Source organism: Festucalex cinctus, chromosome 18, assembly GCF_051991245.1.
Source record: "Festucalex cinctus isolate MCC-2025b chromosome 18, RoL_Fcin_1.0, whole genome shotgun sequence".
Taxonomy (NCBI): domain Eukaryota; kingdom Metazoa; phylum Chordata; class Actinopteri; order Syngnathiformes; family Syngnathidae; genus Festucalex; species Festucalex cinctus.
Window position 1 is genome coordinate 24,448,699 of NC_135428.1, and position 18,250 is coordinate 24,466,948.

Consider the following 18,250-nt stretch of genomic DNA (forward strand, 5'->3'; position numbering starts at 1 on the left):
TTCAAAATTCTTACTTAACGAAGCATTGCCGGTGGTACGTTTAATCTAGAGCTACGAAAATTGGTACACATATGTAACAGACTATGATCTACAAAAAAGCCTGTTGATGCCATATGCTAAACCTAACAGGAAGTCCGCCAGAGGCGAGGCATCAAATTTTGTGTTTCAAAATTCTAACTTAATGAAGCATTCCCGGCTGTACATTTCACCTAGAGTTACCAATATTTGAAGACATATGTAACAGCCCTCAAGGTACAAAAAACTCTTTTTGAACCATATGCTAAACCGAACAGGAAGTCCGCCATTTTGATTTACTTTGGAACGTGTTGCCATTTTTTGGGCCATTTCATAGGGGTCTTATTTTAACGAACTCCTCCTACAGAGTTTATCCGATCATCTCCAAACTTGGTGTGATTCATCTTAAGATGTTGAAGATGAAAAGTTATTGAAAGCTTTTTATTTTGTCGCACGCTGTTGCCGTGGCATGCACAGTTTGCAAAGGAAAAAAATACTTCTTAATGAAGCATTCCCAGTTGTACGAAGCAGCTAGAGCTACGAAAATTTGGAGACAAATGTAACAGCCCACGATGTACAAAAAAGTCTCTTGGTGCCATGTGCTAAACCCAACAGGAAGTCCCGTAGGGGCCGGGCATCACATTTTGAGCTAAAAAAACTCCTCTTTAACGAAGCATTCCCGGTTGTACGTTTCACCTAGCGCTATGATAATTTAGAGGCATACATAAGAGCCCACGATGTACAAAAAAGTCTCTTGGAACCATGTGCTAAACCAAACAGGAAGTCCGCCATTTTGATTTATGATGGGATTTGTAGCCTTTTTTTGTGGCCTTTTTTAGGGGTCATATTTTAACTCCTCCTACAAAATTCATCCGACCGTGTTCAAACTTGGTGTGTTTCATCTTAAGATGTTTAAGATGCAAATTTATCGAAAGTTTTTTATTTTGTCGCACGCTGCTGCTATAGCGATGCATTGGTTGCCAAGTAAAGTGCTGCTTTGTTTTTTTTTTATCTATACATGTGTGAATAACTCGTGAAACTTTGCACACACATCAGACTTGTCATTAACATGAATTTTTAGAGATTTCTTGTGCAATTTGCAATAAATCGCACCCTCTATACATTTTTTATGGAGCATTTCCGATTGGATGATTCAAGCGCAAAATAACTAAAGATGACTTGACTTGACCTAGATTTGTGAAAACTCAGAGGCATACCTATTATATTATTATTATTTTTTGTACCTTACAAGATTATCTCTTGTGCCACATTAAACCCCTTTGCAGGCCTGAGCCAAACCACGGTCCATACATTTGATACCACTGCTTTATTTCAATGGTCAAGTACTTCATAACCACACCTACTTATGCTTGTCCTTGCATATATAGTAGACAACAAAGAGCTCTTTCAACAAAAGACATTTCCATCTACAAAGTCATACAAGGTAAGCACTCTATAAATTCTGCAATCACTACACTTCTATTCCTAAATTATCACTTCAAATACCAACAATGGTTAATACAGCTACAAATTTCTTGTATGTTTATGAAGTATGATACTGTATTTATTTCTACTCCTTTGCTTTTCTACAGAACATGAACAAATCAACAAGCAAATTCTCTTTTGATAAAGACCCTCTAATCATCTCCATACGCAAAGATTGCCAACTTTTTTCCGTAAGTATACAATACATAAACTAAACAGGACAACTTTCTCAATCATATACAGTATGCCATACATATATGTATTAAGTTCTCATTTATTAACAGGTTTGTTAAAGGCACCTTTAGTGTGTTTTTCTGTTTGTAATGTTTCTCCACGAGCACGTCTAGCCATTGATATCATGTAGAACACATATGCTAACCTTTTAGAGACAATTGAAGCTTACTTGCACAGTAGCCACTATCTTAACCACTTAATTCACATGTCTACTTGACAACTTATTACATGTAGTGAAATGGTACTTTGTGCGTCTTATGCTTTTTTCTGAACACTGCTTTTCAACTCTTTCCTTAAAACCAATACATGCGGCACTGTTATACTGTATAAATATATATGTCCGTGTGTATATATTTGTATATTCTTTCAAATAAACTCGTTTTGACACACACAGCCATTGAGTAACATGCAACACGACCACAACGTTTTGCACCAACACGTTACCTCTGCTATTTAGAATCATGGAATCTAACATGACTGATTTTCATTGAATGCTTTGTCATTACAGTATGCATGCATTGATCATGCTTTCAGTCGCAACGACTTATACCAGCGCAGCCTTGATCTTCATTCCCAAATGAACCAACTAGTCCATGTGACTCGAGTCAATCGAGCACTTGAAAAACAGATAGACTTCAAAACCAAGCTTGTGAAAGAACTCCAGACTGCATTGGATATAAAGGATGCATGTGATGCATTTGTCCGTGATGGTAAGCTATATGACATGGAAGACACACAAACACTAACACAGCAAGCATCCCCATCCTACACATTGTGTATAATGAATGACATGTTTGACAATGGACATTTTTACATTTTTTTGTTAATGCACGTTCCTTTTTTTCTGTTAGGAATATCTTGAAGGTAACATTGGACTGTTAACTAAAACACTGACTGATTATTGAGCCGCAATTTCTCAATGTATATAATGTGAATACATACTACACTTGATTACTTTCAAATGTGACTGATATCATGTAGCTATGCTGTGATCTTGCCCTCTTTCATCCACTGATAGACACTTCAAAGTTCTTTTTTTTCTGTATCTTCTCAAAATAACTGACATATTCATGGAAAAGATTGTATTTAAATTCTATCATTATTAATTACTATTATTATGTTTATGTCTTTGCCCCTGATTATGATGTTTCTATACCATAGATTTTTTTTTTAAATTTTTTTGGACATACTGTGACTTGACCTTTACAATACTAATTTTTACTAAGAAAAAATCAATCACACACCATAATATTTTATACTTATCCTGCATGTATCTGGACACACCATGCCAAATTTTACACTTACATAACCATTTATGTACCTGTCGTATCCTTACTTTTATTCATCATTTCATCACACAATCCTAAAACATTGCTTTTTGACCCAGAGGATTCAACTATACCATTTTTGCGTGTCTTATTACTTACTAGCTATATTATTTATTAACGGGCAAAAACTATGAATATAAGATCACCGTCAAATATTACGTCTGTAATATCCATATACAGTGCATTACATAATATGCATTTGTATTAAGACACTACCATGCTAAAAATATGCACACGACTGTTCTGTAAACTACACCTAAGACAACCAAACTTCACAGATCTAACATGATTCTTCATTCTTTTTTGTTCTACAGATGTATCAAATGCTGCCACACAGACAGAAGAAGCCACTGAGGACATGCACGAAGACGATGATCACAATATAACAGGACAGGTTAACCCCCCTGAAGTTTTAGCCCGCAGGTCAAAGCGTCCTAGGACTAATTCATCCATGGAGGTTACATTATCCTAAGACAGACTATGTGCTAACCCAAACTCTTTGACCCCAAGGGATTCATCTGCCCCAGAAAACTTTTACACTAAAGAGTTTATCTGTCCTAGGGCGCTGTTAACCCCAGGTTAAAGTGTTATTTAATCTGTCCTGTTACAACAGCTATACATAAACAGCTGCATTCCTCTCCTGTTCCATCTCTCGCACTTCTTTCATCTCTTTTTCTCCTCTACTTATACCTATGCTTGCTCATGTGCTTTTTTCCCCTTTAGATGATGTCATTGGTTAGCCTGCTTCAAAGCTACATTTTTTCTTGAATAACTGTCACACATTTACTGTTTGCTGGACCCTACAAAACTGTCACAATACTTCACTATGTCATGAATACATATGTGTTGCACAGCGACACCACATTAAGAGTCATCAAAAAGCTTTTTATTTGATCACACACCATCTCTGTGCCATGCAATGTTTTCAAATAAACAGATGCTGGTTTTGAATATCAAACGAGCGACTTTTCATGAAACTTTGCACACACATCAGAAAGTCCACACTTTTGAATTTATTTTGGGAATTGTGCATCCTTTTTGGCCTTTTACTGCACCTTTTTACACACAAGGCACGGCAAATGCATTTCTATTTTCCATGGTCCTTGTCTATTTAACAGTACCCCAACGTGCAAGTCCCCCGACTTGCATATACCCCAACGTGGCCCGGGTTGCGAGGGCCCTTTATAGCTGCTCGCAGCTCTAGTTATTCTTCTTTTTCTTCTTCTTTATTCTCCGCAAACGATCGCGATTTTGGGTACCTAAACATTCACGAAAACTCACCGAACTTTGCACACTCCTCAGGCCCGGCGAAAAATTTGATATTATTAAGTCGTCATAACAATGCGACTCGATAGCGCCCCCTAGCGTAGAAAAATAAAAACCAAGCCCGGCACGTTTGAGCTAGAGCAACAAAAATTGGCAGGCACGTGTAGCACCCCGAGACGCACAAAAAAGTCTATTTGGACCATGTCGCTAAAATGTACAGGAAGTGAGCTATGAATTTTTTTATGTCCAATTTTGGCCTATTTTGGCACATTCACTGTGGTCATGCTTTTTCCCCCTATGCAAACATTTTTCATCCAATTGACTTCAAACTTGGCATTTATCATCTCAAGACCTGAGAGAACAACTGGGCAAAACATCTTGCCTTTTTGAAATACTATATGACGGGGGCGGGGCATCAAATATTGCCTTTAAAATTTCATTTGTCCAGAAAGAGCAAATGCTTAATAACTCCCATGTTCAAGCTCCAAAAAATCTCAAACTTCTCAGGCAACGTAATAGTCACGGCCTGAAAACATCTATATGATAAAATTCAGTTATACATATAGCGCCACCTAGTGGTTACAATAAATGTCATACTTTACGTTTTTAGCTACTGTGCTGAGCTTGTTGAAGGGATCCATTTGAAAATTGGTCAGAAAAGCCTTAAGATGTTGATCATGCCCCACACCGAATATTGTAACTTTTCGCCAAAGGGCGTGGCCGCTACGGTGACGCAAAGTCTGAAGATTTTTCGTGAAAATAAAAGCTGCATTAACTTGACCGAGATGATCCTATCTTCTCAAAATTTCACACATTTGATGAGAGTCCAGCCCTAAAGACATCTCCTGACTTATATTTCATCTAACTGATAGCGCCACCTAGTGGCAATTTTTTTTCTTACGAATTTTCTTCTACGTTTTTCTCCAAACACGTTAACTGGACCTACCTCATATTTGCTCAGATGAGGGTTTCGGCCTTCATGATGTCACAACACAAAGTTTGTGAGTTTTCGCGAATTGCTGTGGGCGTGGCTAAGCGCTGTTCGCCAAGAAAACAACGCCAGTTTTGAGGGTCTAAACATGCACAGAAACTCCTGAAACTTGGGACACACATCTGGCCTGGTAAAATGAGCAATATTTTATTGTTGATTGTGCTATTTTAAAAAAAATGACTCAATAGCGCCCCCTCGAAATTTTTAACGAAGCAGCCCCGGTTGTACGTTTAAGCAAGAACGACGAATATTTTTAGGTGTATGAGGGAGCTCAAGACCTACAAAAAAGTCTCTTGTACCCATATGCTAAAATGAACAGGAAGTGAGCTACGAATTTTTGAATGTCCCATTTTTGACGATTTTTGCACATTCACAGGGGGCAGACTTTTGCCCACTTCTCCTACACGTTTCATCCGACTGAGTTAAGACTTGGCCTGGACCATATCAAGACCTGAGCCAACGACAGGGGGAAAAATCTTGACCTTTCGAAATACTATATGATGAGGGCGGGGCATCAAAATGTGTGTTTCGCAATGAAAAAGGATATGCTTGATAACTCCCCGGTACATGCTCCAAAAAATCCCAAACTTGAAGTTTGAAGTTTGAAGTTTATTGAACATATGCATATATACACGTATAATTATATAAACACATAAAGTTAAAAGTAAAAAAATAAAATAAAAGAAACATCCAATAAATATCTATGTATATGTTCAAGGGAGTAGGAAGAAGTTGAAAACTTATCCAGTCCTACCCCTTATTCTTCATATCCTATCACTTATTTATAATAAATTACATTTTTAATAAAAGAAAATATAATGCTACTCGTATAAAAAAATAAATTAAAAATAAAAATACACTAGTAACACACATATATACAAATTTCATTACACTCATATTAATACATCAAAGAAAAATAAGTAAATGAATAAATCATTTCTACAATCTTCTTAACTCATATCTGATTTAAATAATAATATTGAATTTTACTTTTAAACATTCTTTTAAATTCAACAAGTGAATTACATCTTTTCAGTTCGGTTCCCAAGTTATTCCACAAATTAACTCCTTTAACGGAGACACACCTTTGCTTAATATTTGTTCTTGTTTTGGGTTTTTTGTATACACTTGTACCCCTTATTTCATAAGGACAGTTTCTAATTTCAAACAACTTTTGAGTACTGTGGCAGAGTAGATTATTGTATACTTTATACATTATTTGTGCTATTTTAAACTCAACCAAGTCATAAAATTTCATTGTATTTAATTTAATAAATAGTGGATGTGTTGATTCGGTATATTTTGATCTATTAATAATCCTTATGGCTCTTTTTTGCAATTTAAAAACAGTGTCAGTATTTGTTTTATATGTGTTTCCCCAAATTTCCACACAATAGGTCAAATATGGTAATAATAATGTATTATATAATGTATATAGTGAATTCATGTTCAGGACCTCCTTGGTTTTATAGAGTATCCCTATGATTTTTGACATTTTCCTTTTAACATTTTCTATGTGTGGTTTCCAACATAATTTATCATCAATAACTACTCCAAGGAATTTATTTTCATACACCCTTTCTATTTCAATTAAATTCACCATAATTTTAACTTGATGAGTGATTGGTCTAGTACCGAAAACTATAAACTTGGTTTTATTTAAATTTAATGATAATTTATTCATATCAAACCAATTTTTTATTGTACATAATTCATACTCCACAGTAGTCAGAAGCTGCTTCAAGTTGTCTCCAGAACAGTAGAAAGTTGTATCATCCGCAAACAAGACACTCTTGAGTATTTTCGAGACACAACAGATATCATTCATATACAATATAAATAATTTAGGGCCCAGCACAGACCCCTGAGGAACTCCATGAGTAATCTTCAATTGTTTTGAATTTGTATTTTTAAACTGCACATACTGATATCTATCATCCAAATAACTTTTTATCCATTTATATGCTAAGCCTCTTATACCATATTTCACTAATTTATTCATTAATATAGAATGGTCTATGGTGTCAAATGCTTTCTTTAGATCCATAAATATCCCAACAGTAAATTTTTTATTGTCTATGTTGGTAGCTATTGCCTCTACAAGTTCCATGACTGCCATTGAGGTGGTCCGTTTTTCTCTAAAACCGTACTGATATTCACTCAAAATCTTATGTTTCTCAATAAAATTATCCAGTCTATATAAAAATAATTTTTCTAGAATTTTTGAGAACTGTGGCAACAATGATATTGGTCTATAATTACTAAATATATGTCTATCACCACTTTTGTAAATAGGAATTACTTTTGCTATTTTCATTTTTGATGGAAATATACCAGTTTGGAAAGACAAATTACAAATATATGTAAAGGTTTTACAACATATTCTATAATACTTTTTACCAGTGTCATATCAATATTAAAATAGTCGGTAGACTTTTTATTTTTTAATGTTTTTACAACATTTAATACTTCAATATCATTAACACCATTTAGGAACATAGTGGATGAATTATTTACAACGTACTTATCTATTTCATGTTTATTTCTTGTCTCTGGAATTTCATTTGCCAAATTTCTACCCACATTAACTAAATATTCATTGAAGTTATTGACTATGTCTGAAATTTTATCGATTACACTGTTTTTATCTTTTATAAAATATTCTGGATAATTTATTTTTTTAGATCTATTTTTAATTACATCATTTAGTATTTTCCATATTTCTTGCATATTGTTTTTATTCTGCTCTAGTGATGCATGGTAATGATCTTTCTTCCTTATACGTATAATATTTAATAATTTATTTTTATAGGTCTTATACTTTGTTTCAGATTCCATAGTTCTTGTTTTAAGAAATCTTTTATATAAAATATTTTTCTTTTTACATGCATTTTCTATCCCCTTTGTCATCCATACCTTATTTGGACCTTTATACTTCCTTTTAATTTGAACTATTGGACAGTGTTTATTGTATAAAAAGTTAATTGTTGACTGGAATTCACTATATGCAGTGTTAGGATCGTTTTTTGAATAGACCTCAGACCAGTTATGCTTTTCTAGGTCCAGCTTAAAGGCAGCCATGGACCTAGGTGTTGTTAATCTTTTTTCAATTGTGTAAGTTGACGGCTTCATAATTTTTTTTTTCAAACTTGACATGTATGTTTATCGTCAAGGCCTGAAGTTATCTCTATGACAACATTCAGTTATATATGCAGCGCCACCTAGCCCTTGAGGCATGAAAAAAAAATACCCCACATACGGTATTTTGTACAAAAAATGTAAACTCATTCTAAGTGTGATAACTAAGTCATTTATGAATATTCTTTTAGTTTCCACCACTCAAAATGTTCACTGGCATCAGACTTATCCAAACATATATATATATTTTTATTTATTTTTGATAGCCTCTATGGACATTAAAAGCAATATCGTGAATGAAGGATATGCTTAATAACTCCACGGTACATGCTCCAAAAAAAAAATCCCACACTTGACATGTATGCTTATAATCAAGGCCTGAAGGTATCTCTATGACAACATTCAGTTATAAATACAGCGCCACCTAGCCCTTGAGGCTTATATATAAAAAAAAAAAAAATACCCCACATACGGTATTTTGTACAAAAAATGTACACTCATTCTAAGTGTGATAACTAAGTCATTTATGAATATTCTTTTAGTTTCCACCACTCAAATTGTTCACTGGCTTCACACCGATCCAAACGTATGTACGTTTCCATTTTGTTTTATTCATTTTTGATTGCCCCTTTGGACAATAAAAGTAACATTGTGCAATGAGTACAACGAGCGATGGTGTGTATATACACTTTTACAAAAAAATACCAATCAGGGCAACTCATTGCCTAAAAATAAAAAAGGACGCTGATTTTTGCAGGTCTTAACAATCACCAAAACCCGTTGAGCTTGACACACACACTGGCAAAAAAATATTCTACATGTAAACGTTTATTATGCCATTTTCAAAGAAATTTTGCTTCCAATATGCCAGTACCCCAACGTGCAAGTACCCCAACGTGGCCCGGGCTGCGAGGGCCCTTTATAGCTGCTCGCAGCTCTAGTTATTATTCTTCTTCTTCTTCTTCTTCTCCGTAAACAATCGCATTTTTGAGTACCTAAACATTCACGAAAACTCACCAAACCTTGCACACTCCTCAGGCCCGGCGAAAAAATTTGATATTATGAAGTCGTCATAACAACGCGACTCTATAGCGCCCCCTAGCGTAGAAAAATAAAAACCAAGCCTGGCACGTTTGAGCTAGAGCAACGAAAATTGGCAGGCACGTGTAGCACCCCGAGACGCACAAAAAAGTCTATTGGGACCATGTAGCTAAAATGTACAGGAAATGAGCTATGAATTTTTTTATGTCCAATTTTGGCCTATTTTGGCACATTCACTGTGGTCATGCTTTTTCCCCCTCTGCAAACATTTTTCATCCAATTCACATCAAACTTGGCATTTATCATCTCAAGACCTGAGAGAACAACTGGGCAAAAAGTCTTGCCTTTTCGAAATACTATATGATGGGGGCGGGGCATCAAATATTGTCTTTAAAATTTCATTTGTCCAGAAAGAGCAAATGCTTAATAACTCCCATGTTCAAGCTCCAAAAAATCTCAAACTTCTCAGGCAACGTAATAGTCACGGCCTGAAAACATCTATATGATAAAATTCAGTTATACATATAGCGCCACCTAGTGGTGACAATAAATGTCATACTTTACGTTTTTAGCTACTGCGCTGAGCTCGTTGAAGGGATCCAGTTGAAAGTTGGTCAGAAAAGCCTTAAGATGTTGATCATGCCCAACACCGAATATTGTAACTTTTCGCCAAAGGGCGTGGCCGCTACGGTGCCGCAAAGTCTGAAGATTTTTCGTGACAATAAAAGCTGCATGAACTTGACCGAGATGATCCTATCTTCTCAAAATTTCACACATTTGATGAGAGTCCAGCCCTAAAGACATCTTCGAACTTATATTTCATCTTACTGATAGCGCCACCTAGTGGCAATTTTTTTTCTTACGAATTTTCTTGTTAATTTTTTCTCCAAACACGTTAACTGGACCAACCTCATATTTGCTCAGATGAGGGTTTCGGCCTTCATGATGTCACAACACGAAGTTTGTGAGTTTTCGCGAATCGCTGTGGGCGTGGCTAAGCACTGTTCGCCAAGAAAACAACGCCAGTTTTGAGGGTCTAAACATGCGCAGAAACTCATGAAACTTGGCACACACATCTGGCCTGGTAAAATGAACAATATTTTATTGTTGATTGTGCTATTTTTACAAAAATGACTCAATAGCGCCCCCTAGAATTTTTTAACGAAGCAGCCCCGATTGTACGTTTAAGCAAGATCTACGAAAATTTTTACGTGTATGAGGGAGCCAAAGACCTACAAAAAAGTCTCTTGTACCCATATGCTAAAATGAACAGGAAGTGAGCTACGAATTTTTGAATGTCCCATTTTTTACGATTTTTGCACATTTTCAGAGGGCATACTTTTGCCCACTTCTCCTACACGTTTTATCCGACTGACTTATGACTTGACCTGGACGATGCCAAGACCTGAGCCAACAACAGACGGAAAAATCTTTACTTTTGGAAATACTATATGATGAGGGCGGGGCATCAAAATTTGTGTTTCGCACTGAAAAAGGATATGCTTAATAACTCCCTGATACATGCTCCAAAAAATCCCAAACTTGACATGTATGTTTATCGTCAAGGCCTGAAGGTATCTCTATGACAACATGCAGTTATATATGCAGCGCCACCTAGCCCTTGAGGCATGAAAAAAAAATACCCCACTTACGGTATTTTGTACAAAAAATGTAAACTCATTCTAAGTGTGATAACTAAGTCATTTAGGAATATTCTTTTACCTTCCACCACTCAAAATATTCACTGGCATCAGACCTAACCAAACATACATATTTTTGTTATTTAGTTTTATGTATTTTTGATAGCCTCTATGGACATTAAAAGCAATATCGTGAATGAAGGCTATGCATAATAACTCCCAGGTACATGCTCCAAAAAATCCCATATTTGAAATGTATATTTAGAGTCAAGGCCTGAAGGTATCTCTATGACAAAATTCATTTATAAATACAGCGCCACCTAGTCCTTGAGGCATAAAAAAAATGCCTCACTTACGGTATTTTTGCAAAAATTGTAAACTAATTGTAAGTGTGATAACTAAGTCATTTATGAATATTCTTTTACTTTCCACCACTCAATATGTTCACTGGTATCAGACCGATCCAAACATACGTATTTTTTATTTAGTTTTATTTTTATTTTTTATCGCCTCTATGGACAATAAAAGCAACATTGTGCAATGAGTACGAGCGATGATGTGTGTATATATACTTTTACGAAAAATACCAATCAGAGCAACTCATTGCCTAAAAATAAAAAAAAGACGCTGATTTTTGCAGATCTTAACAATCACCAAAACCCATTGAGCTTGACACACTCATCACACCTGGCAAAAAAAAAAAAAAAGTCCACATGTTTATCATGCCATTTTCAAAGAAATTCTGCTTCCAATGTGTCAATACCCCAATGTGCAAGTTCCCCAACGTGCAAGTACCCCAACGTGGCCCGGGCTGCGAGGGCCCTTTATAGCTGCTCGCAGCTCTAGTTAGGGCCCGAGCAGCGACCGCTGCGAGGTCCCTATTGTTTTTCGTTCGAATTATTAGGGCCCGAGCAGCGGCGGCGGCGGTGCCGCTGCGAGGCCCTATTGTTTTTGTAGGAATTCTTCTTATTATTATTATTCTTATTATTATTCTTCTCCGCAAACAATCGCATTTTTGAGACACTAAACGTGACCGAAAACTCACCAAACTTTACACGCACATCAGGCCTGGCGAAAAATTTGATATTTTAAAGTCGCCATACATGATAACAGAAAAATGGCTCCTTAGCGCCCCCTACATAGGTTAAACGGATCCCTGTCCCGCTACGATTGTCCGACGGCTATGAGAATTGTGTGGCACCTGTAGCACATCCCAATGAACAAAAACCTCTTTGAAGTGTGTACCCTAAAATAGACAGAAAGTGAGGTATGAGTATTTAAATGTCCAATTTTTGCCAATTTTTGCACATTTACAGGGGTCATACTTTTGCCCGCTTCTCCTACACGGTTAACCCGATTGACTTCAAACTTGGGATGTACCATCTCAACACCTGGGACAACATCATTGTGAAAAATGAAAAGTTTTTGATATACTATATGACGGCGGCGGCGCATCAAATTTAGAGTTTAAAAATTCTTACTTCACGAGGCATTGCCGGTTGTACGTTTAATCTAGAGCTACGAAAATTGGTACACATATGTAACAGACTATGACCTACAAAAAACTCTTTTTGAACCATATGCTAAACCTAACAGGAAGTCCACCATTTTGATTTATTTTGGAACGTGTTGCCATTTTTTTGGCCATTTCATTGGGGCCTTATTTTAACGAACTCCTCCTACAGTGTTTATCCGATCATCTTCAAACTTGGTGTGATTCATCTTAAGATGTTGAAGATGAAAAGTTATTGAAAGCTTTGTATTTCGTCGCACGCTGTTGTCATGGCATGCACTGTTTGCAAAGGAAAAAAAATATCCTTAAAGAAGCATTGCCAGTTGTACGAAGCAGCTAGAGCTACGAAAATTTGTAGACATATGTAACAGCCCAAGATGTACAAAAAAGTCTCTTGGTGCCCTGTGCTAAACCCAACAGGAAGTCCCCCAGGGGCCGGGCATCACATTTTGAGCTAAAAAAAACTCCTCTTTAACAAAGCATACCCGGCTGTACGTTTCACCTAGAGTTACCAAAATTTGTAGAGGTATATAACAGCCCTAGTGGTACAAAAAACTCTTTTTGAACCATATGCTAAACCTAACAGGACGTCCGCCATTTTGATTTACTTTGGAATGTGTTGCCATTTTTTTTGGCCATTTCATAGGGGTCATATTTTAACAAACTCCTCCTACAGAGTTTATCCGATCATCTTCAAACTTGGTGTGATTCATCTTAAGATGTTGAAAATGAAAAGTTATTGAAAGTTTTTTATTTCGTCACACGCTGTTATCGTGGCATGCACTTTTTGCAAAGGAAAAAAATCCTTCTTAATGAAGCATTCCCAGTTGTACGAAGCAGCTAGAGCGACGAAAAATTGTAGACATATGTAACAGCCCAGGATGTACAAAAATGTCTCTTGGTGCCATGTGCTAAACGCAACAGGAAGTCCCCCAGGGGCCGGGCATCACATTTTGAGCTAAAAAACTCCTCTTTAACGAAGCATTCCCGGTTGTACGTTTCACCTAGCGCTATGATAATTTGCAGGCATACATAAGAGCCCACGATGTACAAAAAAGTCTCTTGGAACCATGGGCTAAACCAAACAGGAAGTCCGCCATTTTGATTTATGATGGGATTTGTTGCCATTTTTTGTGGCCTTTTTCAGGGGTCATATTTTAACGAACCCCTCCTACAAAATTTATCCGACTGTCTTCAAACTTGGTATGTTTCATCTTAAGATGTTTAAGATGCAAAGTAATCGAAAGTTTTTTATTTTGTCACACGCTGTTGCCATAGCAATGCATGGGAATTGCACACCATATTTTGCGTTTTGATTAAACACCTAAAGCTATGATAATTTGCAGGCAAACATAAGAGCTCAGGATGTACAAAAAAAGTCTCTTGGAGCAATATGCTAAACCAATCAGGAAGTCCACCATTTTGATTTACGTTGGGATTTGTAGCCATTTTTTGTGGCCTTTTTTAGGGGTCATATTTTAACGAACTCCTCCTACAAAATTTATCCGACTGTCTTTAAACTTGGTGTGCTTCATCTTAAGATGTTTAAGATGCAAAGTTATCGAAAGTTATTTATTTTGTCGCACGCCGTTGTCATGGCGATGCATTGTTTGCCAAGTAAAATGTTACTTTTTTTTTTTGGTCTAAACATGTGCAAAAACTCATGAAACTTTACACACACATCAGGCTTGTCATCAGCATGAATATTTTAGAGATTTCTTATTCAATTTGCAATAAATGGTTCAATAGCGCCCTCTAGACATTTTTATGAAGCTTTTGCAAATGTTTTGTGTTTTATGATTCAGCTAGATTTGTAAAAATTGGGATACCTATCAGCCTAAGACTTACAAAAAGGTTTCTAAAGCCATATGCTGAATCAAAAAGGAAGTCTGCCATTTTGATTTACTTTGGTATTTGTAGCCATTTTTTGGGGCCTTTTATAGGGGTCATATTTTCAACAGAACTTATCAGATCGTCTTCATTCTTTGGCGTGTTTCATCTTAAGATATTTAAGATGAAAAGTTATTGAATTTTTTTATTTTGTCACACGCCTTTGCTGTAGCCATGCATTGTTTGTGAAGAAAAATGCTTTTTTGAGAGTCTAAATATGGGTGAAAACTCACAAAACTTTGCACACGCACCAGACCTGTCTAGAACATGAATATTTTATTTAGAGATTTGTTGTGCTATTTGTAATAAATGGCTCAATAGCGCCCTCTAGACATTTTTATGAAGTCTTTCCGATTATATGATTCAGCTAGATGTGTGAATATTGGCAGGCATGCCGAATATATTCAAAAAGTATTCTATATAGCCATGTGCCAATCCATTTTGATTTTATTTTGTTAATTGTGCATCGTTTTTGGCCTTTCCATGAAACTTTAAAAACACAAAGCATGGCAAAAACGTTTACAATTTAGATGGTTTCCTATTTGACAGTACCCCAACATGCCAGTACCCCGACGTGCAAATACCCCAACGTGGCCCGGGTTGCGAGGGCCCTTTATAGCTGCTCGCAGCTCTAGTTATTATTAGGGCCCGAGCAGCGACCGCTGCGAGGTCCCTCTTGTTTTTGTAAGAATTATTATTATTCTTCTTCTTCTTCTTCTCCGTAAACGATCGCATTTTTGAGGGCCTAAACATTTACGAAAACTCACCAAACTTTGCAGTCTCTTCGGGCCCGGCGAAAAATTTGATATTATGTAGTTGTCATAACAACGCGACTCTATAGCGCCACCTAGCGTAGAAAAATAAAAACCGATCCCGGCCCGTTTGAGCTAGAGCTACGAAAATTGGCAGGCACGTGTAGCACTACGAGACGCACAAAAAAGTCAGTGGAAGCCATTTCCTAAAATGTACAGGAAGTGAGCTATGAATTTTTTAATGTCCAATTTTGGCCTATTTTGGCACATTCACTGTGGTCATACTTTTTCCCCCTATGCAAACATTTTTCATCCCATTGACTTTAAACTTGGCATTTATCATCTCAAGACTTAAGAGAAAAACTAGGCAAAAAATCTTGCGTTTTCGAAATACTATATGACGGGGGCGGGGCATCAAATATTGCCTTTAAAATTTCATTTGTCCAGAAAGAGCAAATGCTGAATAACTCCCATGTACAAGCTCCAAAAAATCTCAAACTTCTCAGGCAACGTAATAGTCACGGCCTGAAAACACCTATATGAAAAAATTCAGTTATACATATAGCGCCACCTAGTGGTTACAATAAATGTCATACTTTACGTTTTTAGCTACTGTGCTGAGCTCGTTGAAGGGATCCAGTTGAAAATTGGTCAGAAAAGCCTTAAGATGTTGGTGATGCCCCACACCGAATATTGTAACTTTTCGCCAAAGGGCGTGGCCGCTACGGTGACGCAAAGTCTGAAGATTTTTCGTGACAATAAAAGCTGCATGAACTTGACCGAGATGATCCTATCTTCTCAAAATTTCACACATTTGATGAGAGTCCAGCCCTAAAGACATCTACGAACTTATATTTCATCTAACTGATAGCGCCACCTAGTGGCAATTTTTTTTCTTACGAATTTTCTTGTACATTTTTCTCCAAACACGTTAACTGGACCAACCTCATATTTGCTCAGATGGGGGTTTCGGCCTTCATGATGTCACAACACGAAGTATTGTGAGTTTTCGCGAATCGCTGTGGGCGTGGCTAAGCACTGTTCGCCAAGAAAACAACGCTAGTTTTGATGGTCTAAACATGCGCAGAAACTCATGAAACTTGGCACACACATCTGGCCTGGCAAAATGAGCAATATTTTATCATGTATTGTCCTATTTTTACAAAAATGACTCAATAGCGCCCCCTAGAAATTTTTAACGAAGCAGCCCCGATTGTACGTTTAAGCAAGATCTACGAAAATTTTTAGGTGTATGAGGGAGTCCAAGACCTACAAAAAAGTCTCTTGGACCCATGTGCTAAAATGAACAGGAAGTGAGCTATGAATTTTTGAATGTCCCATTTTTGACGATTTTTGCACATTTTCAGGGGGCATACTTTTGCCCACTTCTCCTACACATTTCATCCGACTGACTTTAGACTTGACCTGGACCATGTCAAGACCTGAGCCAACTACAGGCAGAAAAATCTTGACTTTTGGAAATACTATATGATGAGGGCGGGGCATCAAATTTTGTGTTTCGCACTGAAAAAGGATATGCTTAATAACTCCCCGGTACATGCTCCAAAAAATCCCAAACTTGACATGTATGTTTATAGTCAAAGCCTGAAGGTATCTCTATGACAAAATTCAGTTATATATGCAGCGCCACCTAGCCCTTCAGGCGTGAAAAAAAAATACCCCACATACGGTATTTTGTACAAAAAATGTCAACTCATTCTAAGTGTGATAACTCCCATGTTCAAGCTCCAAAAAATCTCAAACTTCTCAGGCAACGTAATAGTCACGGCCTGAAAGCATCTATATGATAAAATTCAGTTATACATATAGCGCCACCTAGTGGTAACAATAAATGTCATACTTTACGTTTTTAGCTACTGTGCCGAGCTCGTTGAAGGGATCCAGTTGAAAATTGGTCAGAAAAGCCTTAAGATGTTGATCATGCCCCACACCGAATATTGTAACTTTTCGCCAAAGGGCGTGGCCGCTACGGTGACGCAAAGTCCGAAAATTTTTCGTGACAATAAAAGCTGCATGAACTTGACCCAGATGATCCTATCTTCTCAAAATTTCACACATTTGATGAGAGTCCAGCCCTTAAGACATCTACGAACTTATATTTCATCTCACTGATAGCGCCACCTAGTGGCAATTTTTTTTCTTACGAATTTTCTTGTACATTTTTCTCCAAACACGTTAACTGGACCAACCTCATATTTGCTCAGATGAGGGTTTCGGCCTTCATGATGTCACAACACGAAGTTTGTGAGTTTTCGCGAATCGCTGTGGCCGTGGCTAAGCACTGTTCGCCAAGAAAACAACGCCAGTTTTGAGGGTCTAAACATGCGCAGAAACTCATGAAACTTGGCACACACATCTGGCCTGGTAAAATGAACAATATTTTATTGTTGATTGTACTATTTTTACAAAAATGACTCAATAGCGCCCCCTAGAAATTTTTAACGAAGCAGCCCCGATTCTACGTTTAAGCAAGATCTACGAAAATTTTTACGTGTATGAGGGAGCCAAAGACCTACAAAAAAGTCTCTTGGACCCATATGCTAAAATGAACAGGAAGTGAGGTACGAATTTTTGAATGTCCCATTTTTGACGATTTTTGCACATTTTCAGGGGGCATACTTTTGCCCACTTCTCCTACATGTTTTATCCGACTGACTTATGACTTGACCTGGACCATGCCAAGACCTGAGCCAACAACAGACGGAAAAATCTTGACTTTTGGAAATACTATATGATGAGCGCGGGGCATCAAAATTTGTGTTTCGCACTGAAAAAGGATATGCTTAATAACTCCCCGATACATGCTCCAAAAAATCCCAAACTTGACATGTATGTTTATCGTCAAGGCCTGAAGGTATCTCTATGACAACATTCAGTTATATATGCAGCGCCACCTCGCCCTTGAGGCAAAACAAAAAAATACCCCACATACGGTA

General features: G+C 37.0%; 2 protein-coding genes across 3 annotated transcripts in view; one reads left to right on the top strand and one right to left on the bottom strand.

Moving 5' to 3' along the window:
- Positions 1 to 18,250, bottom strand: part of LOC144006639 (uncharacterized) — a 196,255-nt gene that overhangs the window by 94,398 nt on the left and 83,607 nt on the right. The gene's annotated exons all lie outside the window — the stretch shown is intronic.
- Positions 1,348 to 4,117, top strand: LOC144006665 (uncharacterized). The gene is made up of 4 exons (XM_077505644.1): positions 1,348 to 1,459; positions 1,608 to 1,691; positions 2,243 to 2,444; positions 3,377 to 4,117. The coding sequence occupies exons 1-4, from the start codon at positions 1,382 to 1,384 to the stop codon at positions 3,532 to 3,534; spliced, it is 522 nt and encodes a 173-aa protein (XP_077361770.1). The 5' UTR covers positions 1,348 to 1,381; the 3' UTR covers positions 3,535 to 4,117.

What these genes read in the sequence shown, in the direction of transcription:
- LOC144006665 (XM_077505644.1), top strand. Translation starts at nt 1,382, where the DNA reads ATGCTTGTCCTTGCATATATAGTAGACAACAAAGAGCTCTTTCAACAA. An exon ending in CATCTACAAAGTCATACAAG is followed by an intron (nt 1,460 to 1,607) that starts GTAAGCACTCTA and finishes GCTTTTCTACAG; the next exon opens with AACATGAACAAATCAACAAG. An exon ending in AAGATTGCCAACTTTTTTCC is followed by an intron (nt 1,692 to 2,242) that starts GTAAGTATACAA and finishes TTGTCATTACAG; the next exon opens with TATGCATGCATTGATCATGC.